At 39.3% G+C, this 23,869-nt stretch overlaps 1 protein-coding gene across 1 annotated transcript; it reads left to right on the forward strand.

Moving 5' to 3' along the window:
* The first annotated feature begins 12,329 nt into the window (after nucleotides 1–12,329).
* Nucleotides 12,330–21,088, forward strand: PDCL (phosducin like). The gene is made up of 4 exons (XM_063082357.1): nucleotides 12,330–12,447; nucleotides 13,907–14,083; nucleotides 17,131–17,312; nucleotides 19,325–21,088. The coding sequence occupies exons 2-4, from the start codon at nucleotides 13,912–13,914 to the stop codon at nucleotides 19,874–19,876; spliced, it is 906 nt and encodes a 301-aa protein (XP_062938427.1). The 5' UTR covers nucleotides 12,330–12,447; nucleotides 13,907–13,911; the 3' UTR covers nucleotides 19,877–21,088.
* Nucleotides 21,089–23,869: the final 2,781 nt, after the last annotated feature.

Below are 23,869 nucleotides of genomic sequence, written 5' to 3' on the forward strand. Positions count from 1 at the left end.
CCCATCATGTAAAAAGCAGGCACCATCTCTAAGATGGATTTAATGCTCATTTTTAAGGCATATACTCAGCTTCTATTTAAAACTATAATTTAAAATAATTCTGTACAATGAAATGGGGAATATATATGGGAATAAATTCTATTCCATTTATTTCAATTTGAATTTCTAAATTGTGATGTTTCCCTTTGTGCTATAGGAATAGGATTAAATGGGGGAAGGCTGGGACTTATAAGGCCTGTATATGGGGGGAGGGCAGAGATGGAACAATGAGGGTTGTGATGATAGTGAATAGCGAAGAGTGAATTCTGTGTGTTTGCTGTAGCACTGAAGTGAAGAGATATTAGCTTTGGCTGTTCACAAAATAGAGCATCATGATTTTCAGTGTTTGAGAGAAAATTGATGGAAAAAGTTTGCAGTACTTGACATGTATTTGCATGCACAAAATAAAATTATTTGTCCACCTTAAAATTTGTTTAGCGTCAATATTAAGTTTGTAGTATATTTTAGTTATCTTAATTTTCTTGGTATTTTTTGACTTGACCAAGCTACTGGGACACTCTTTAAGTTGGGATTTAAATGATTACCTGCCTCAACCATACATCATTGGGAAGAATCTGAAAGAAATGAATAGACCCAAGGAGGTTGAAATATTCCTTAATTTTGTCAGTCACTTCCTTAATTCAATATAGAGCACTTCCTGTGTGGAAGATGAGGACATAGATAATACTGAGTTTACAGTCTAGTGGAGAAAATAGGACAGATAACATAAGTAACTAATACAAAACAATGTATCATAGAAGAAGTTAGGAAGACAGTTCTGTAGACCTCAGAATACTAACCGAGAATATCCAGAGTGGGTGTAGATACCATTTTCACTGGGCCTTTAATAGTTTTATTCATTCATTCAGCTGATACATTTTAAGTCCCTCTCAGTGATAGTCATTAAGGTTAAAGGTCAATGAAACATGAACCCTTCCTCTAGAAGCTTATAGTGTGGAAAATGGGAAAGACAAATTTGAGGAATTCAGTGAGCTATGTTCCAATGTAGGGTGTATAAAAACTTCAAAAGGGAAATTATGGGTCCGATGGTGGTGGTGGCGGTGGTGGCGGCGGTGGTGGTGGTGAGCCAGAGGAGGTAATTCTCTGCGAAATGACCTCTAGCTAGACTTTGTAGGCTGAATACCATTTCACCAAGCAGAGATAAGGGGAGGAAGCACCCTGAGTAGCACCTACGCTACTTTCACAACAACACACTAGATCTTTAACAACCATCCTTCACTATAGATATAACCTGTATTTTACATTGGAGATGTTACATGCCCAAGATCTCATAACTAGAAAGTAGTGAAGTTAGAATTCTGATTCAGGTCTGCCCTCAGAGAGGTGGTGGTGATTGGAACCTATTTTAGTCATAAGTGTTACAATGGAAGCGGTATTTAAGGAATGGTGATTCACTGACTAATATAAATAAGCTAACTCTTACAGCACATAACATTTCAGACAGTTCTAAGTGCAATAGTTATGTTATAACCTGGGACTGTTATCGTCGCTGTTTACACGTAAGAAAACTAAGGCAGAGACCTTAGAGAATTTGCCAAGGCCACACAGCTGGAAGAGGTAGGGACCTCCACAAAGGACATTGAATACCATACTAAAGAGACTACTAAGGTGTCTTGGACCTTAGAGTCTTGGAAGTTAGACAGTCTTAACAGTTTGGGATTTTAGAGCACTTTGGCAGTAGTATGAAAGGTGAAGCTGGAGACCGACCAGCAGGGAGGTCAGGTCAACAATATAGGTAAGAAATGTCGAGAGCATGGCCAAGTGGGGATGGAGGAAACGAAATGGATTTGAGAAGTAGGAGAGAGCAATTGACAGGATTTGTTGGGGAGGAAGTCTGTTAGACATCTAGACATTATAGTGGATTAAATTAAGCTTAATATCCCAGACCCCATTGCTGAGAACAGACCAATATTGGTAAAACATGTTATTTTGTATAAGCTCCGATGTAAGTGACTATTGAGATAAGGAAGGAGGAAGAGGAGATAGAATGATGGATTAGGATCCAGGCAAAGGACAGGAAACAATGAAAGAAATGAAACTACAGGAAGATTTTATTTCCTTCATAATTGAAATAATTATTATGCACTTAGTATCACAGATACCTATGGGATATCTTCATGATTAGATCTCTCACTTACTTTAGAGCATTACCCAAAAGTCAACCTTAGTGGGAACTGGATGGCAGAGCTGGGGGCGGGGGGTGCTATTTAAAATAGATATTTAAACCCAAGAGCCTGGGTAAGATCAACTGCAGTATTAAGTTGTGTATTTTGAAATATAGGTTCACAGGAAGTTTCAAAATAGTACAGAGAGGGCCATGTACCCTTCCTTCACACATTTTCTCCAATGGTAGCATCTTACATAACTGTATAATTTCAAAGCCAAGAAATGGACATCTGTACAATCCACAGACCTTATTCAGATTTCACCAGCTTCACATGCACTCATTTGTGTGCGTGTCCACGTGCAAGCCTGTGTGTGTAATTCGATGCAGTTTTCTCATGTGTAGATTTGTGGAACTATCACTGCTATCAAGGTGACGAAACCGTTCCATCTCCTCAGTGATCCCTTATGCTACTATATATTCACATCCATTTTCCTCCCTTACCACTATTCTCCCATCCCTAAACTCTGGCAACCACTAATCTGTTCTCCATCTCTGTAATTTTGTCATTTGGAGAATATTATATAAATGAAACTATATCATACGTAACCTTTTGAGATCTTTTTTTTTTCTTTCACTCAGCATAATTCCCTTGAGATTCATTCAAATGGTTGCATGTATTAATAGTTTTTCCCTTATGACGCTGAGTAGTATGCTACGGTATAGATATACCATGGTTTGCTCAACCATTGACCCACTGAAGGGCACTTCAGTTGTTTCAAATTTTTGGCTATTACAAATAAAGCTGCTATAAACATTTGTATACATGTTTTTATGTGGACATAAGTTTTTATTTAAGTGTTTTTGAGCCAATAAATTGGTATACTGTGTCCACCTCTGAAGGAAATTAATAAATTAGACTATAAAATCTGAACTTAGAAATGAACAAATTCCATAAAAATACAGTTTACCAAAAAGATACAGAGGAAAAGGAATAGCCCTTGTATTAGTTATCTATTGTCACATAAATTACCCCCAAGCAGTGGCTTAACACAATTACTATCTCAGAATTTCTTCAGGTCAGGAATTTGCAAGTGACTTAAGTGTGTCCTGTGCCTCAGGTTCTCTCTCTCATGCTACAGTCTGGGTGTCGGCTGGCACTGCAGTCATCTCAAGGCTCAACAAGGGAAGGATCTGCTTCCAAGCTCTCTCCCATGATGGTTGGCAGGATTCAGTTCTTTACGAACTCTTGGAATGAGGGCCTCAGTTTTTTGCTGGCTCTTGGCTGGAAGCTGCTATCAGTTTCTTGCCACATGACCCTCTCCATAGGGCAGCTAACAATATGGTAGATTGGCTCATTAAAGCAACCAGCTAGATGATCCAGAGAGAGAGAGAGCTAGAAAGAAGTAACAGTCTTTTATAACCTAATCTGGGAAGCAATATCCCAATCACTTTTGTGCTATTTAATACTTAGTAGCAAGCCATTAGGTGAATGCCAGGAGGCCGGGTTCTATGGAAGCTAAGTTTGTGTCCAATCAGGAGATAGAAACTACACAGTCAGTTATGCGGGGGAAAGTTTGATGTAAAAAATTATTAAATTTTAATAAATTAGTGACTATAAGATAAAAGGAAATTCTATATGATACTCTATGGCTTAGAGAGAGTACCAAAGGGGCCCCCTTCTCAAGGCTGAGGTTGAGATCTCATTGGAGAAGGTGTAGTTCAGCCCACTGGACAGCAGTGGTTTGCTGGTTGGCCCAGGCCTGAACTAGTTGCTGGCAAGCAGAAAGCTACTCTCCACGCCAACAGGAGAGGTGCACAGGAGCCTGCAGAAGGAATTGGCACCATCGCAGACAAGAAGCCTTTGGAAGCTGAGGGCGGGGGGTGGGGTCTCTATAATATACTACCAGAAGCCTAAATATACTAAAAGAGATACCGGTGAATGTCAGTCTTAAAATAGGGTGTGGGAGGAAAGCTTCAGGATACCAATTTCTGTGTTGAGAGGGCCACAGGAAAGTTATTACCAGACCAAACCAAGGTTGCAATATCACCAAGGGACCACGTGCTGGACACATGGCTGGGGAAGAGCTGCAACAGATGTCATATCCACATCACTGACCTACCATGCAGTTGTGGGAAACAGCAGGAGAGCCCCATTCCCCTGCAATGCCCCTCTAGTGCCCTCTACAGAGAACGCTCATCATTGCGCTCACTGCAAAGGAGAGATGCTTCAATTAATTCAGTCCATTATTGCAGAGCATATATTGAAGGGTGAAGTGGGAGCTGAGAAGCAATAAATTGACCATCATAGGAGCCATTTGAGAAGCATCCTGCCATACCCTTATATCTGCTGAAGAAATTGAATTCAGTATGAAAAACCTTCCCACAAAGAAAGCTACAGGCACAGAAGATTTCACAGGTGAATTCTATTCAATATTTAAGGAAAAATAATGCCAATTTTATAGAAAGAAGCTCTTTCAGTAAGTAGAGAACTTCCAACTAATTTTATTAAACCAACACAACCCTGATAACAAGACCAGACAATGATAGTACAAAAAAAAATTACAAATTAATGTTACTCATGAACATAGATGCAAAAGTCCTTAAAATGTTAGCAAATCTAGCTATACATATGAAGTATGATACATCAAGTCCAAATAGGGTTTAATCTCAGGAATGCAAAGTGGGGTTAACATTTGGAAATCAATCTGTACTCAACCATATTAATAGAATAAAAGTTATATTCTGTTATTATAAGGTCTCTTAAAACTTAATAGAGCTTCCTCTGATTGGCTTATAGAGATTTTTAAAAATATACGTAAATAGGGCCGAGCCTGTGGCGCACTCCGTAGAGTGCAGCGCTGGGAGCGCGGTCGCGCCGCAGGTTCGGATCCTATATAGGAATGACCGGTGCACTCACTGGGTGAGTGCCGGTCACGAAAACGACCAAAAAAAAAATATATATATATATATATATATACGTAAATAAGAAAAACTTGAATATTTCTGAAAAAGAAAGGAGATTTTTTTCTTACACTTTAAGTGTGTGGGCTATTTAAAGAAAAATAGTGCTACTGAGTAAGTATTGTTACTAAAACTATGAAAGCAAAGAGGTTTTCTAATTTTCTCAGATGCCTTGATCAAAACTTTAAAGAGAAATTTAATTGCTGCTTAAAGATAATCCAACATCTAAAGAAAATTTCACCTAAAATTAAAGCCCATACTATAAAAACCATTTTTAAAACTTGAGAAAGGGAGAGAAATGTATCTATGATATAAGGAAGTAGTCCCTATCCTTACTGGTTTTATCTTCATTAATAACAAAAAGAAAGCTTGTTTAACGAAAATAATCCAAGTGTCAAGGACAAATTTATTCTAAATTTACAAAAATATTGGTGGAAAAATTTTACATGAGAAACTCGATGGAAGATTAAATCTTGTTTTATCTCTAATTATCATAATTTGGGTAAACTATAAGAGTCAAGCAAGCCTTGGAACCCATACCACAAGGCATTTCAGCATTTGTATATGGATTTCATTCAGTTACTTCAAAACTTTAAATATGTTTAATAATCGTTTGTAAATCTGATTGGATTAAGATTTTCCTGTGCTAAAAGGCAATTTTTTTTTTTTTTTTTAAGATGACTGGTAAGGGGATTTTAACCCTTGACTTGGTGTTGTCAGCACCATGCTCTCCCAAGTGAGCCACGGGCCAGCCCTTAAAAGGCAAATGTTTTAATAGTCACAAAACAGCACATGGATTGTCCTTCCCTCAGGGAATATCTTTAATATGTTCTACTGATAAACAAGCAAATACCTTACAGTACAGGTAAAATACTTTTAAAACTATAAATTATACATGGTACTCTCATTAAACAGAAGTCTCATTATCCACATCATCCCAAAATTCCAATAAGTTAAAATGAGTGGTCCTGTTGGATATTGTTAAATAATTAACTCATGTACAGAGTCATATTCCTGTATCTCTCTATAATATACACCCAGGAGCCTAAATATATTAAAAGAGACACCAGTGAAGGTCAATCTTAAAACTGTCTGGAAAAAAGCTATATTAGGTATTCTTAACAATGAAAAATTATTCTTAAGCTCTAGGAAATGAGTACATATTTCCCAGTATAAAAATGCTGAAGGTCATGCAATCTTGCTATCCAGTTGCACTGACTATCTAACACTGAGTCTTACTAAATAGTCTCCAGAATTAGATAGCTTCCTCCCAAGATTCTACAAATCACAAAAGATCTGGAACAGGGACTTCTAGTTTTCCCTATGGAAGACAGAAAACCAGAAAGAGCATCGTTCTCACTTTTACAATGGAGAAGAACCAGGGTAACTTCAAATTCCTGAGCCCATCTGTATTAGTTTTCTCTTGCTGCCATAACAAATTTAGTCACATAAAACAACACAAATTTATTATTTCACAGGTTCTGTGGTTGATGTGCACAGCATGACTCAACTGGGTTCTCTGATTAGGGCTGAAATCAGTGGCAGTACTACATTCCTTTCCAGAGGCTCTGCAGAAGAATTCACTTCTAAGCTCATTTATGTTGTACCCAGAATTCAGTTCCTTGTGTTTGCAGATCTGAAATCTCTACTTTCTGTGATGTTCTTTGTTTACAGAGTCTGTCCATATTCCTTCTCACATGGCTCCCTTTCATATTCAAACCAGCAGCAAACAACAGGTTGAATCTCTTGCATGCTTCAAATCTTTCTGACTTCTGCCACCAGCTAGAAAAACAACTCTCTGCTTTTAAGGGCTCATTTGATTACATTTCGTCCATCCAGATAATCCAGGATAATTTCTTTATTTTAAGGTCAACTGATTAGTAACCTTAATTACATCTGCCAAATCATTTCATTTAAGTAAATACTAGTTGCAATTGCTGGATCATATGGTAAAAGTTATATTTAATTTTGTAAGAAACTGCCCAGTTGTTTTTCAAAGTGTACTATTTTACATTCCTTCTAGAAATGAATGAGTGTTCCTGTTGCTCCACATCCTTGTCAGCATTTGATGTTATCAGTGTTTTGGCTTTTGGCCATTCTAATAGGTGTGTAGTGGTATCTCATTTTTGTTTTTAATACATTTTTTATATACGGATAAATATTACAAAAAAGATAAAGTGAGCAATCATTTAAAAAACAAACCAAAACACCGTGGTTAAATGGATCCTTAAGAGTTATTCTATTAGAAAGCCATGTAAAAAATTATGTACAAAATAATTTCAGACTCTTCTCAAAATATTTGTGACATACTTTTTGCCTTTTCTGTTGTCTGATATTCAGATACCTAAAAATTGCCACACTGCCAATATCTAAAAACATCCAGCTGATATTTCTTCATCAAAGAAAGTAAAGCCCTCATGGTCAAATCTACTCCTTTAGGTACTTTTTGTGACCAAAAAGTGGATGTGATGGTTAATTTTATGTGTCAACTTGACTAGAATATGGGGTGCTGATATTTGGTCAAATGTTATTCTGGGTGTGTCTGTGAAGGTGTTTCTGGATGAGATAACATTTGGTGGGTTTTTTTCTTTGGCATTTTTGGGGTTTTTTTGAAACATAATTGATTGTACATGGCTGTGGGGTACAGCATTGAATACTGATACCTGTGTGCATTATGTGATACTCAAATCAGGATAATAAGTAGGTTCAACTTTATACCATGTAATCATTTTTTATGGCCCTTTACCAACTTATCACTAACTTCCCCCTCTCCCTTTCCCACCTCTGGTGGCCTCAGTTCTGTTCTCCCCCTTAGAAAGTTCAATGAATTATTGTAATTGTTCTTTCTTTCTTTCTCTGTTTATTTTTAATTCCCACTTATGAGTGAGGACGTGTGGTATTTATCTTTCTGTGCCTGGCTTATTTCACTTAATGTTCTCTAAGTTTACCCATGTAGCTGCAAATGGCAGAATCTCATTCTTTTTTATGGCAGAGTAGTATTCCACTGTGTGTGTATACCACATTTTCCTTATCCAGTCACCCCTCGATGGACATTTAGGTTGGTTCCAACTCTTGGGTGTTGTAAATAGAGTGTGATAAACATGGGAGTGCAGGTGTCCCTTAAACTTGATGATTTCCATGCCTTTAGGTATATGTCCAGCAATGAGATTGCTGGATCGTATGGCAGTTCTATCTGTAGATGTTTGAGGAAACTCCATACTGTTTTCCATACTGGCTGCACTAATTTACAGTCCCATCAACAGTGTAGCAGGGTTCCCCTTTCTCTGTATCCTTGCCAGGATTTTTGTTATTCTCTTTTTGATAATGGCCAGTCTAACTGGTGAGATGATATCTCAAATTGGCTTTGATTTGCATGTCCCTGATGCTTGTGATGTTGAGCATTTTTGATGAGATTAACACTTGAATCGGTAGACTGAATAAAGCATATTGCCCTTTCCAGTGTAGGTGGGCCTTATTCAATCAATGAAGGCCTGAATAGAAAAGAAAGGCTAAGAGAGAATTCCCTCTCTCTCTGCCTGTCTTTGGGCTGGGACATTAGTCTTCTCCTGCTTTTATACTTATACTGGAACTACTCGTACTCCTATACAGCACTGGCTCTCTTCAGTCTCCAGCTTGCTGACTGTAGCTTTTGGGACTTCTCAACCTCCGTAACCATGTGAGCCAATTTCTTATAATAAATTGTGTGTGTGTGTGTGTGTGTGTGTGTGTGTGTGTGTGTGTGTGTGTGTGTGTGTGTGTATCAATGGGAAAATGAAAATTCTGATGAGGAAAATGGCACAGAGTTGGCTCAATCAAGGTAGAGGTCCTAATAACATACAGAGACAACTTGTTCCATATATTCCATGGTTAAATTCTCAAGGTCTTCTGGAGAATTAATAAAAACTGACATTGTTTTCTTTGATGACTTGAGCCAGCCAGCTAAGGGGTAGGCTGCGTTAAATGACCACTTTGCAACCTGCTAGCTAGTCATTTCCCTTTAGAAAAGTGAACAAAACTCATCATGGTTTCCTGAACATCTCACTTTCCCTTGCATTTTATAAATCCAGTTTTGTTGTTTTAACCTTTGTTGACATCCCCCCATTGACTCTCACCTTCATATGAGTACATTTCTTTGCATATAATTAACTGCCTCCACGTCATTCCTTGACAAGAGTGAGTATATGTAAAGAAGAGAAGGTGTCAAAAGACTGAACCTGGGGCATTCCATTATTTAGAGGTGAAGAATCAGAGAGGTCACTGAGAACGCCAGGGAAGTTGGAGGAAACTAGGAGAAGGTAGTGTCCCAAAAACCAGGAGAAGAAAGGGTTTACAGAAGGAGCAGTGATTAACTGTCAAATGCTGCCTAGTAGTTCAATAAGAGCAGGCTGAGACCTGACCACAGATTTGGCAACTTGGAAGTCACTGGTTACCTTCACAGGTGTGGTTTCAGTGGACTGGTGGGAACAAAAGCCTAATTGAAGAGGTATGAGGAGGGAATAAGGGAGAAGATATACAGAACTGTTTTGGGGTCTTCCTGTAAAGGGGATCAGAGAAATGAGATGTAGCTGGAGAGAATGGGGAGAAAGGAAGTGAGGGTTTACATTACAGATTTTTAATTTTTGGAACAGAATAGATACCTCAGATGATTAAAAATTACACCTATAAACTTATATATAAAAAGAAGTCTCCCTCCTACTCTTGATTCCTGTCTGCCCTGCAAAGGTAGCTATTTATGTTCTTGCATATTCTTCGATTTTTCCTTTGTGCATAAGGTGAAAGTTTTCAGAATCAAAATGTGTCACGTGTGTTAAAAAAAAAAAAGAAATCTGACAAATAGAGCTGGGGAAAGGCCATGAAGGGGTGAGTTCTCACACACATATGCCTGATAACAGAATTATCACAAAGGACTCCGCAAAACCACACCTTGCACAAAGGCCATTGCAAACTTACACCAAAAATACTTCTGTGAGGACATGGGCCCAGCAACTGTCTGTCCAACCTCGGACTGGCATCACCCTTATTATTGATCCTTGTATTTAAGGATAATGATTCCAAAGCAATTATGTAATCATCCATCATTTTTCCTTTAAAACCCTTTGTCTTCCTTTATTTCTCTGAACATGCACATAGTTTACTCTGGCATGTGTATTCCCATTGTAGTGTTCTATTCTCAATTACACTGATTACTCTTCTAGAGAGCCTCTCTCTGTTTGTTATTTAGGTTGAAAATACATAATACATAATATTATTTCCCCCCATTTTTAATGAAAAAGACAGGAGGATAATGCATACTGTTCTCTGCTTTTTTAAAAAGACTAATCAACATATTCATATAGCTATAGGATGAACTTCAATTCAAAACTGGAATTGCTGGGTTAAAGCACATATATTTTTGCACTATTGATAGATATTTCTCAATTGCCATCCGTAAGAGTTGAATCAGCAATTTTTTCCTCACAGTCTGAGTGCTATCAAACTTCTGGATTTTTAATAATCTGAAAGGTGGAAAATAATATCTTAGAGTTTTTTCTTTTTTTTAAGATAAGAATTATGAAAGCATATTAGCACACTGTAGAAAGAAAGGCTGATAATTCAGGAGAGAGGAAGGAAGTAATTTCAGGAGCAGAGTCCTTTACTGGGCTCGAGGAATGGTCCACTGTATCAGTGATTTGTTCAGTAGGTGCAGATGTAGAGGGATGATGGTACATTTAGGGGTGGAATCAAGTGCAAAGCTCTTTTGACTGCTTTTATTTTTCAGGTGAAATAAAAATCAGTCGAGTCAGGGAAGTGGAGGGAGTGTTGAAAATTAGAGCAGAGCTATGAATTGCTTCTTTTAAAGAATGGAAGAGAAAGTTGACCAAGACATGTGGAATTGTTGGGCAGCACTGAAGTCCCCCTTGAGGATTACAGTCATAAATTTAAAGTGAACTTCGAAGGACAAGGAACCACCATGGATGCAGAAGACCCCTGCTTTAGGGAGACTTTAGTAAAAATAAAATTAAAACAAAGCATTTATTGAGCGTTCATTTAACAAATAGAGGGATCTCCTGGGCGGAGGCACTCTTGCTGGGTGCAGGCTGTGCTGCTTACAGCAGATCACAAACATTCAAGTCAGCTGTTCGCACGAAGTTAATTAAACTAAGGTATTCCCCTTGCAAACCAAAATACAAAGTCACCATAACATCTCTTTAAATGAATTGTTCTTAAATTTGGGGTGGGTGGGGGGTGGGTGTGTTTTCTGACTCCTTTGATAGCCTGAACGAATAGCTATGAGCACACACATAAATTTGCAGACAATTTCACTTGGTCCTAGAACCACAAATTAAGAACTCCTCCCCCAAATTAAGAATCTTATTTTAAACAATGTATCATTCTAGTGTATTTCGCATGATCCAATTTGCACAAAGCCTTCATGGTTGCATACTGGACACCTCAACAAGGGCTCAGAATTTGAAGTCATTTTTAAACACTCAGGGCTCGTGGGTCAGCTCAGCTGATTAGAGCACGGTGGTGTTAGAACACCAAGGTCGGGATCCCCCTCACCGGCCGGACGCCAAAAAAAAAAAAAAAAAAAGGCTGCAAAAATAGTATACTTCTTTTTCCTTGTACTCTTCATCCAGAATCTCCAAAAGTTAACATTTACAAAACCGTAATACAATTATACAAACTATTGATACAATACTTATATTAGTTAACAGACCTTATTTAAATTTTGTCGGTTGTCCCATTAATGTCTTTTTTCTGTCACGGGATACAATTCAGGATTGCACATTGCGTTTAGTATGAACGTCGAGTTTTTTTGTTTTGTTTTATGTCTGTTTTTTTATTTTTAGATTAATTCGAGCCCTGTACTTTAGGTCTGTGTGCTCTTTTGCAAATTACTTAACGCCTGAGTCAGTTTCCGGCTTAATAGACATGAGGATGCGGTGAAGAACCAATAAAAAATACATGTGTAAACTTCGAAGGGAAGTAAACGAATTTCTTTCTTAGTGCTCAAAGATAGTCACATACAGCTCAGCTTTTCTTTACGTAAATTAAAACAAAAACAAAGCAAACAGAAGCGAATCAATGTTGTCGAGGTGTTTTGTCCCAAAGTAGGAGCGGTAGCTGGCGGAAGCTTCTCCTGATTGGGCAGCGTGTGTCCACCCCGACGCAGAGCGCCGCCTCATTGGCCCGCGCTGTCGAGACTAGGCGGCCTTTCTCAGCGCTCAGGGCGCCGGCCCTCTCCACTTTGTCTAAGGGAGCGCTCCTTTTTCCCGGTGCCGGAGCAGCCAGCCCAGAGGGATTCGGACCGAGCTCGGCCGGGTGACTGCACTGGGGTCAGTCGGGCAGAAGCGGCAGGCGTGGACTTCGGGTGGGAGGGTGGTTGGCGCGCTTGGGTCTTCGTGCCCCTTCGAGCCCCACGGCCTCCGCGACTTCTCTTCCTGTCCCCTCCCCCGGGGCGCACCTCCCCAGTCTCCCCAGATGCTTCGCGCGCCCCCCGCTGCGCTTCCGCGGCCCAGACCGCACTTCAGCACTTCCGGCGGCCCCGCCTCCCCTGCACGCCCCACCGCAGGCCCCGCCTGCACTTCAGCACTTCCGGCGGCCCCGCCTCCCCTACACGCCTCTCCGCGGGACCCGCCCCCTCCAGGCGCACCACTCTCTCTTTCTCTCCAGTGCGCCCCTTTAACTCGTTCCTGACGCCTCCAGTCCCTTGTTTGGTTCTGCCCTTCCCTAGGACCTCCGCCTTTCTCTCAGCTCTGCCTCCTTTGCACCCCTCTCCCCATCTGACTGCCAGGGTCCCCAGATTGTCCCACCAAACCAGGCTGCCTCTATAGGGGCCAAGCAAATTGTGCAGCGACATAGTGCTGGGCACTGGGAATGGAGATGAGCTGTTGGAGGTCCCTGCTTTCAAGAGCTCCCTGCCCCTGGGAGAGAGTCACTTTGTAATGTTTGTAATGGAATATAACAGGCCTGGTGATGTCGTTAATGAAGGCAGCATAGTGTTGGGGTGCTTAGAAGAAGGAGTTCTAGAGTTTTTTATTTTATTTTATTGTTATTATTATTTGCCACTTCTGCTGGATATTCAAGCCTGTGAGGGGCTAAGCTGTACCTTTTCCCCAAAGAATCCCTGGCTACTTCTGCTGCAGAAGCCTGGCCCTAACCATGGTTCTTTAAACACTTGGGAGTTATTAAAATTTTGGTATGGTCCCTTCTTTTAACCAGTCAGAATTGGTAGGGCATCAGAGACTATCCATCCAAGCCCTCAGACTGGCAGGTTGAAGGCGAGAGACAGACTAGTGATTGCTTTAGACAGACAGTGACTCAGCGTCATACTCTTAATGCTTCTTTTACGAGTTCTTCCTGAGGATTCTTACCCAATTTTTCAGTTATCCAGCAGTCTTGGTAGGAAAACTAAAAGTGAGGCTAGATAAAACCACCAGTCAGTAAAGAAGATTCCTCCAAGTCAGTGCACTAATACAGGTGTACATTATTCAGAAGACAGTAACTCACACCGTAGGCTCTTGGAGTCAAGCATCCCTGGGAGGGTCTGGTCCTAGGTCCAGCAGTTGCTGTACAGCTTGGCAAAGAAGCTTTCAGTTTTACCTTTTTAAAAAGAACAGGATAAACCCTCTCGCACATGGTAATGGTAGGGGATTTGTTAAGATTCTGCTTATGAAAAAATCACTTAGGGGCCTGTAAATTGTAGGATCTCAGCACAAGTGAGCTCCGTATGCTTCAGATTCATGTCTGTCTGGCTCAAGCCAGTAAAGAGCCTGATATGTTGCTCTCACCTAGGCACCATGACGACCCTGGATGATAAATTGCTGGGGGAGAAACTGCAGTACTACTACAGCAGCAGTGAGGATGAGGACAGCGACCATGAAGAGAAGGACACAGGCAGGAGTGCCCCGGCCAGCAGTTCCATGCCTGCAGAGGCTGAGCTGGCAGGCGAAGGCATCTCAGTCAATACAGGTACTAGAAAGCCCTGAGCTCTGAGAACAAGCTTTACAAATGTCAATTAAGTATGTCTCAGTAAGTCTGATCACTCCTCTCTAACTCCAGTCTCACTTCCAGAGGTAACCCAGTGTTACCTCATTGTATCATTTCATTGTATATGCTTCTAGCCTTTTTACTGCAGGGTAGAAATGTGTATGCATAGCAGCATGGTAATGAACACAGAGGGGCCTGAGTTTGAATCTGATTTCTTAAATTAATGTGGTTTGGTGTCCCTTAAGTCATAGGTATGAGTATAAATTCCTAGAAATGGCATATTTACACTTTTACATTTAATATTGTAAATTGCTGACAGTCAAGGTGGCACTAAATTATAGTTTAACCAGCAGTATGATATTTTTCCATAAGCTTGTCCTCCTACAGTTTTATCAAACTTTTTGATCTTTACCATCCTGGTGGATGACAAATAGTAACTCATTATAGTTTTCTTTTCTTTTTTTTATTGAAACATAATTGATTATACTATTTGTGGGGTACAGAGTTGAGTATCAGTACTTGTGTACAATGTGCAATGATCAAGTCAGGATAATCATATTCTTCATGGCAAAACATAATCATTTCTTTGTGTTGAGGATACTTGATCTCTTCTCTTCTAGTCATTTGATAACATGCAGTAAATTATTGTTAATTATAGGTGCCTGTGATTTTATTTTCTATCTTTTTAAGAGGGAGGTTGAACCTCTTTTCATACTTTAAGAGACATTTTCATACCCTTTACTAATTTTTTTAATTGGGTTTGTTGGTCTTTTTCTTCTTGGGGAATATACATTAAGGAAAGTGAACTGGTATGGGTTGTAAATATTTCTTCCAGTTTGTTGTTATCTTTCAACTTTATGTTATTTTTGTGCCAGCAAATTATTATTTTTATGTACTTAGGAGTTTTATTTTATAGTTTTTAAATTTTGCTTCTTAAAGGACTTTCTTCACTCTACTTTATAAAAGGCCTCACAAAAAGATTCTCCTGTGCTTTTTCTTATTTTTATAATTTTATTTTTTTACTCTTAAATTAATATTGATTTATTTGGAGTTCATTTGGGGCAAGACATGCAGTAGGGCCCCAACTTAACTTTTTTTATATTGCTACTCAGTTGTTTCAATACCATTTATTGGATAAGCCATCTTTTCTCCATTATTTTGAAATGTGAGTTTTATTATGTACTGAATCTGTTTATGTTGGGTCTTCAGTTATACTTTGTAGTCTCTTCTGTTGATTTTTTTTTTACGGGGCTATGTTGCCCTTTTTAAAAAAATTATTGCAGTGTTGTAATATATTTTAGTATCTGGTAGGGCTAGACCCCCTTCGATATTCTTGTGTCATTATTTTCTTAACTTTTGCTTTCTTATTTTTCCAAAGCAAATTTGTGAGTATGCATACGTATATGTACAGTGATCCCTCGGTATCTTCAGGGGATTGGTTGCAGGACACCCCCCCCCCCTCCATGTTGGTATACCAAAATCACAAGTCCCTTGTATAAAATAGTATACTATTTGCATATAAACTACGCACATCCTCCTGTATACTTCTAATCATCTCTGGGTTACTTATAATACCTAATACAATGTAAATGCTGTGTAAATAGTTGTTATACTATATTGTTTTTTTAATTTATATTATTTTTATTGTTATGTTGTTTATTTTATTTTCTGGATATTTTTGATCCATAGTTGGTTGAATCTGCTGAAAGTATTTTCATTGGGAATGCACTAAATATTCATATATAGATTAATTTAGGGATAATTGGCACCTTTGTTATGTTGAATATTTCTATTCAGGAATATGGTATTGCTTTTCCATTTATTCAGGTCTTTCTTAGTGTTTCTTGGTAGCATTTTAAAGTTTTCTTCATATAAATTTTTGTTTTATTCGTGTAGTAACAAACGACCCCAAAATCTTAGTGGCTTGTAACAACAAAGGTTTATTTCTCACTCATGTTGCTTGTTACATGCAGCCTGTGGGTCAGTGGCAGCTCTGTTTCTGCTTCATATGTTCTCTCATTCTAGGAACTAGGCTGAAAGAGTTGCCACTATTAGAGACAGAGCATTTTCATGTCTGAGCATAGAGAGCTATTGGAAACATGGCAGTGGCTCATAAATCTTTTGCTCAGACTTGGCCTATGTCATGTTTGCTCACAGTCCATTGGCTGAAGCAAGTCACATGGCCAAGCGCAATATCAGTGGGCTGAGGATTTATGTCCTTATCTCTCAGGAGGTACTGCAAGTTGCATGGCAAGGGGCAAGGATATATAGTCCTTTGACAGCATGGGAGTGGGGGTTGAAGGTAGCTTGAATAACAGAACAGTATAATACAACCTGCCACAATCTTGTTATAAAAAATTCAAGTAATACATAGTGTAGAAAGAAAAAAGTAAAAGTTTCTCACCAGCCTCCTTAGATCCTACTACGTGGAAACAGCCACCGTTAACAGTTTACATATCTTTCCAGCCCTTTTTCTATGAACATAACCAGTGTGCGCACAAATGTACGCGGGTACTTTAAAAAGTTCACAGAAAGATTCACATTATCTTCTGATTTCATTTTTCCATAAACCTTGAGGTGCCCTCATATATGTATATCCATATACATAAATATTCATATATACACATACAGTTCTTTTTATAAAAACTGGAGGTTCACACCATGATATTCTACATTTTGCTTTTTTTAAACCTAATATATTTGGAATGTCTTTCATGGCAGGAAACATAGAGCTGCCTCATTCTTTCTCAGAGTTGCTTTATTTTCCTTTGAGTAGATGAATCATGATTTATTTAATGTCTTCTAATATTACGTGTTAGCTTGGCCCTTTAATTGTTGCAAACTGTGCTGCACTGCACATCATTTTGTGTAGACACAGTGCCCTGCAGCAGAGTGTAGAGAGGCTCAGCGTTAACTGTGCAGTAGGTGGAGCAAGCTTCAGACAGATGTGAGGTCCTACCTACACGTGTGAGCTTGTCCACAATTCCTTGCCCATTCTTCTTGGTCACATCCTTGTTCACTCCCCTCAGGTCCAAAAGGTGTGATCAATGACTGGCGCCGCTTCAAGCAGTTGGAGACAGAGCAAAGGGAGGAGCAGTGCCGGGAGATGGAAAGGCTGATCAAGAAGCTGTCAATGACCTGCAGGTCCCATCTGGACGAAGAGGAGGAGCAACAGAAACAGAACGACCTCCAGGAGAAGATCAGTGGGAAGGTAATGAGCAGTACCCAGGCTTTCTTTAGAAGCTGCTCTGGCTGCTATAACTGGGTTAGTGATTCAAGAGGTGGAAGATGTTTGATTTGACCTCCAAGAAGCTGTGCAGTGCAAAGGGAAGTATAGAGCCATGTTATAACTCAGACACATCCAGGTTTGAATCTCAGCTCTGCCACTAGGGATTGTGGGAAAGACTTTTCCCTTCTGAGTCTGGTTTTTCATTGGTTAAATGAAGTCAGTTTACCTCCAACTCCTCCCACAGGACTGTATGGGTAAAATGCTCATTGCAATGCCTGGCCCATTGATAGTGCTGAGTAAATGTTAGTGTCTCATCTTTTTTTGAGGCCTTACCTTGGGCCAGAAATACCCATCTGAGGGTGATGATATTATCCCCATTTTACAGATGATGGAAGCAATGCTTCGAGAGGGAGGGAGACTTGTTCAGGGTTATGCGACTAATAAATGCCAGTAGGAGCTAAGATTCTAACCCAGACTTTCCTGTTCTTTCCATGGTGTTGCTCTGTTTCATCTGAAGCCTATTCATGAGGATTTATTCTAAGGAGACATTACAATAGAAGCAAGCACACCCTGGAAGATATTTGGAACTAGGTCGCTGACTCCGTCTTATCTTCTCATTATTAAAAGGGACTCTGTATTCCGCTTCCCCTGCTCCGCCCTCTGACCATGGATGAATGTTCAGGAGTAGTGACTGAGATCATTTAGTGTGGCCCAAAGCTAAAATACCAGCCAGCATCCGGGAGCAGATAAGAGGATTAAGCTAGGAGTCATTCACCTTGACCAGCAGGATGATTTCAGGGCATTAGACTCATGCAAAGACCATAATAGATCAGAAAGAGGTGCTCTGGTAGGCTGAGGTAGAGTGGAGAGCTATGAGATGGGAGGAAAATTGGCAATAAATAAAACTGAACTCAGAGTGGTGCTGTTATGATACAGTAATAGCATCTGTTCTGATCTAGTGTGGTCCTCCCACCCCTCACCCCCTAATCTGTACAAGATTAGGCAGAGCTAGGTTTTATTACAGGAGCAGCAATGTCCTGCTGCAACAGGGAGGAGAAGGAAGATGCTTTTGTAACTTAAGCTGGCTGCAGGGCAATGTGTCCACTGCTCACAGCTGCTTCCTCACAGAGGTGAGAGGCCAGAATGAAGCAATAATCACATGCTAACATGGGTCTGTCTTGAGGGAGGCTGTCCCTGTCCTGCTGAGTTATCTGCACTAGAACAGAACTGGAAACTGCCTGAATACGCAAATAGTGGAGTGGTTAAGCACAACATAATGAATCATACAACTTAATAAAAATATTTGGAAACATGAGAAAATATTTATAATGATGCTGAGTGTCAAAAGCAGGTTATATTTTAATTGGTACGCCCACGGCTGCTGCTATAAAAGCAAAACTATTTCAGTGTGTGACTGACTTGGTAAAAAAAAAAAAAAAAAAAGAAAGTAAATTTTCAGAGAGTTATGTGACTGTGTGTATTGTGTGTAACTGTGGGGGGGTGCGGGGCAGGGATTTTGAGTATTCTTTCTGAAGTTCCTTAATGTCCTTCTGCCTTTTCAACAAAAACAAAACAGGATAAAATAATACATTGCTAAGACTGACAAAAAGAAAAAAGCTCTTGAAATGATATTATGCTGTCTATATGGATTGAGAGGAGATATGATATAGTAGTTAAAAGCCTAAGATTTTATGCCTGCAACAGTTAATTTGTCCACCTTGGTTCTCTAGTCTCCAGAAATAAAAAACAAACAAAGTCTGGGTTTTTAAAATCTAGTTTGAGTCCTGGTCTTTTACTACCTGTGCGAATTTGTGCAAATACTGTCAAGTCTTGGAATCTTATTTATAAAATGGAGGTAATAAAAGTCCCTTCCTGATGGGGTTATCACAAGAGTTCAGTGAGATATGATGTATATAAAGCACTTAGCATGGTGCCTCATATGTTATAAGCAGATGGCACATATTAACTGTTACCACTTGCTGGTCCACCTGCAGATGACTCTAAAGGAGTTTGCCATGATGAATGAGGACCAAGATGACGAAGAGTTTCTGCAGCAGTACCGGAAGCAGAGAATGGAAGAGATGCGGCAGCAGCTTCACAAGGGACCCCAGTTCAAGCAGGTTTTTGAGATCCCCAGTGGAGAAGGGTTTTTAGACATGATTGATAAAGAACAGAAAAGCACTCTCATCATGGTTCATATTTATGAGGATGGCATTCCAGGGACCGAAGCTATGAATGGTTGCATGCTGTGCCTTGCTGCGGAATACCCAGCTGTCAAATTCTGCCGAGTGAAGAGCTCAGTCATTGGGGCCAGCAGTCGCTTCACCAGGAATGCTCTTCCAGCCCTGCTGATCTACAAGAGTGGTGATTTGATTGGCAATTTTGTTCGTGTCACTGACCAGCTGGGGGAAGATTTCTTTGCTGTGGACCTTGAAGCTTTTCTTCAGGAATTTGGATTACTCCCAGAAAAGGAAGTCTTGGTGCTGAAATCTGTGCGTAACTCTGTCACCTGTCACAGTGAGGATAGCGATCTGGAAATAGATTGAATTGATAGTCTAGTTGCATAGATTTCTCATTGTTTGGTCTGGAAGGCACTTGTCTTCTGTTTATTTTTGTCCCTTCATCTTCTGGCTTTTCAGCTGTTCTTTGTAGTTTCTTTTATTGTGTAAAGTCAAGAAGTTCTTAGATTAAATCAGAATGCTGAATTACCTTGTGGCTAGCAAAAAAGTGACTTAAAATTGTATAAACAGGAAGCCAGGCTTTTGAACTGTTTACTTAAGATTCTCTAGCATGACATCTCTGTTATTGTTTGTAGTCAGTATTTACATAGCATCCCAAAGACAGTGTCCTGGAAATTGTCTTCAGATGATCTCGGAGGTCTCTGCCAGGTCTGAGAGTATAATTCTCTAGTTCGTGTGTTATTTGCAACGTAACAGGACATTTCCTTAAGCAAATGATTGTAAATTATATTACTTGTAATCAGAGCCATAGCCCTAGAAGGCAGTTAAATTTTTTCTCCCTAGACCCACTTCTCCACCAGGGTCTTGTTTAAAGGTTTCAGACAATTGTGTTTGCCCTGTCAGGAGGGGTGACCTCTGCAGCTAGAGTTGATGTCCTTCTCCAGCTTTATGAAGTCTGGAATAGGAGGAAGGACTGATGCTGACTGTCCTCGTGATGCTGGAAGATGCGTGTTTTATTGACTTAAACATTAGAGTTGAGGTGGAGCTGGGAACTTTTTAAAGGAGCCTCTTTCAGTAAGATGCTCCTGCTTGTCTCTTTCTCTTTTATTTAACAAAAGTTTTAGTTTAATCTAGATTTAAAAAAATTTTTTTTCTTTTTGTATATTGGAAAAATACTGTAATTCATATACAATAGAGGAGGATTGATCAAACTACAGAAGCAAAAATAAGAAAATTAATCTCTAATTCTACCACCTAGACTAAAACACAATGTTTTGGTATGTTTCCTGCCAAGGTGTTTTCTATCTCTACATAGACATTTTGTTTGTTTTTAAACAAAACAATGGGATCATTCTGAACATACTGTTTTATAGTATGGTCAGCTAATAATATATGAGACTTTTTTTCATGTTATTAGATACTCTTCTACAACATTTTTCAAAATGGCTATTGATATTCCATTGTATAGATGTGCTGTAATTTGCTGGGTGGTTGTCTCTTAAAAAGAAAAACAAACACTTTTTTTAAATTATGAAAATAATAGTGTTCATTGTAGAAAATGTAATAAAAATTGTTAAGCTAAAAAGATTTAAAAAGCCATATAATTTCTCTAACCAAAATTAATCCGTTATCATTTTTACATGTATCTAATCTTTTTTTCCTGTGTATGTATAATAATGATTGTCATTTGTTTTTTCCTTAAAAAATGTACATTCTTCGGTCAGGGAAAATGTAATCTCAAATTAAATATTAGCTTTAAAATTCACAGTTTTGATTTTCCTGGCTATTCAGGTATTGACTACCTGTAGAAGAGTCTTGAAAGTATCTGTTGTATTTAATCAACAAAAAGAAAGTGCATGATTTCTCAAAGAAAGCTGATTGTAGATAGTGGCAAGTACAGAAAATTATTAGAATTAGAGACAACTATTGTCAACGTTCCAGTTTATTTCCTTCCAGTCTTTTTCAGTATTTTTAATAACATTGAGAGCTTATTGAATGTAGTTCTGTGCTCTACCATATTTAATATTATATCATAAATACTTTGACATGTTATAAAAAATTCTAAATAAATAATTTTCAATGGCTTCATAATATTCTGTCATTTGGATATACCATAATTTACTTAACTATTCTCTTGATATCAGATATTTAGATTCCCAGTTTTTGCTAAAACACTTAACATCTTTGTGTTTTGGGCTATATTTTGGATCATTCTCCTGCTATTGGTTTCTAAAAGAGAATTACTAGGTGAATAGAAATATTTAAAAATAACTTAAAAACCATCTTCTGTTCTTGTTGGAAATGAAAATATATTAAGCATTCATGCACAGAACCTTGGCTTTTCCTTTCAAGAACAGAAATTCTGAAATAAAATGAACAGATGTGTAATGGGGAAATCCTAGAATATTAAATCTCTAACTCAGGTGTAGTGGAAACAACATGGCCTTTGGAGTCAGGTAGATTTGGGTTCAAATCCTGTCTTTGTCAGTCATTTGTGGTGTAGCTGCTGGTAAGGCACCTGGCCTTTTTGAGGCTCAGTTTTCTTCTTACAATGGGAACAAAAATACCTGTTTTGTAGAGTTGTTCTGTGACAGTGGTTCTCACCTGTGGTGCCCTGAGTGACAGCAGCAGCAGTGACAGCATCTGCAAATCTATGAACTTGTTAGAAATGCGGATTCTCGGACTTTACCCTACCTATTGGATCAGAATTCTGGGAGTGGCCTAGCAAAGTATTCTTGCAAGCCCCCCAGGTAATTCTGAGGCCTGTTGAAGTTTGAGAACCACTGACCTATCCACCCAGCTGTTGGTTTCCTTTTTCTTTTTTTCTTTAATTTTTATTTATTTATTTATTTATTATTATTTTTTTCTTAATTTTATTTTGTCGATATACAATGTGGTTGATTATTGTGGCCCATTACCGAAACCTCCTTCCCTCCTCCCTCTCCCCCCTCCCTCCCAACGATGTCCTTTCTGTTTACTTGTCGTATCAACTTCAAGGAATTGTAGTTGTTATGTTTTCCCCCCCCCCTCCCCCCCGGTTTTTTTGTGTGTGTCCTTTTTCTTATTTGAATAAGAGTAAGGGAACGAAGGAGTCAAACAGTAGCATACAGATCACTTTTCTTCCTCTTTATGTGACACTACTTTTTAGCCATGGAATTGGGGGAAGGAAAGAGGAACTAGTATTTGTTGGTTACAAATGGTCCCAGCAGTTTTCCAGATTTCATTTTCTTCTGGAATGGAAGTCCCATGTAGGCATGGACTTGTTTTCCCTCCCTGTGTATGACATAGAGGGTAAGGACTTGGACTCCAGGAATTAGCTGACATTTACTAGCTCTGTGAACAAGATACCGAACCCTTCCATGCCTCAGTTTCCTCATCTGTGAAGTGGGGATATTAACAGGAGTCAATTCATATAAAGTATTTAGAACATAGCCTTCAAAGAAGTTTTTATCATTCTAGTGCCTACAGCTATGCCTGGCACTTGTAAAAGATCAGTAAACATTTAAGAATAAAAACATTTTCATTTATTTAATTTTTGGCAGCTGGTCAGTTCGAGGAACCGAACCCTTGACCTTGGTGTTACAAGGCCATGCTTTAACCAAATGAGCTAGCTGGCTAGCCCCCAAGAATGAAAACATTGGCTTGTTGAATGATACATCCTTTCAAAGTAGGTAGTAGAAACTTTTTAATTTTTAATTTTTTTATTAGCATAATTGTTACAAATCATGCTTATTCTTTATGCCCCTTATCCAACCTCTCCCCTTTCCCATCCCCCTTCCCTTTACCCCCTTCCACCTTCTAATAACCATAGATTTGTTCTCTCCATCTGATAGATTAACTGTTCTCTGTTGGTTGTTGCCTAGATGATCTGTCCAGGGCGGAGACAGGTGTGATAAAGTCCTCCCCTATTATCATAGATCAGATGCTTCTATCACTCTGGAGTGTGCTTAGTGGAGAGAACCTCTTCTTCTTTTTCTTTTGGTCTCTGCTGGAGCTCCTCCTAGACTCAATGAAGTTGAGAGTCTGGCATGCCATCTGCATGGTGGCTGTGACTGCTGCTATAGAGACTAGCCACTTTTGCGGCAGCCATGGCAATTGTGGTGGCTACTGAGGGCTACCCGTGTGAAAGTAGTGTTTTTAATGTGCTCTTTATGTGGGTGGGCAGGGTTCGACTTCCCCAGCTCCACACTACCTGTCCCCAGTAGGGCTCCCAGGCAGTGGTGACAGCTTGCCTAGTTGCGGCTGAGTTCAGCTTCCCCTGGCTACTCATTCTAAGATGTTGTGGAACAGTTGGGCGGTAGAAGGAGAAGGGAAGGGAGAGGGGAGATAGGGTGAGAAGAGGGGGAAGGAGGGGGAGCA

The sequence above is a fragment of the Cynocephalus volans genome, chromosome 17 (genome assembly GCF_027409185.1).
Source record: "Cynocephalus volans isolate mCynVol1 chromosome 17, mCynVol1.pri, whole genome shotgun sequence".
NCBI classification, from domain to species: Eukaryota; Metazoa; Chordata; class Mammalia; order Dermoptera; family Cynocephalidae; genus Cynocephalus; species Cynocephalus volans.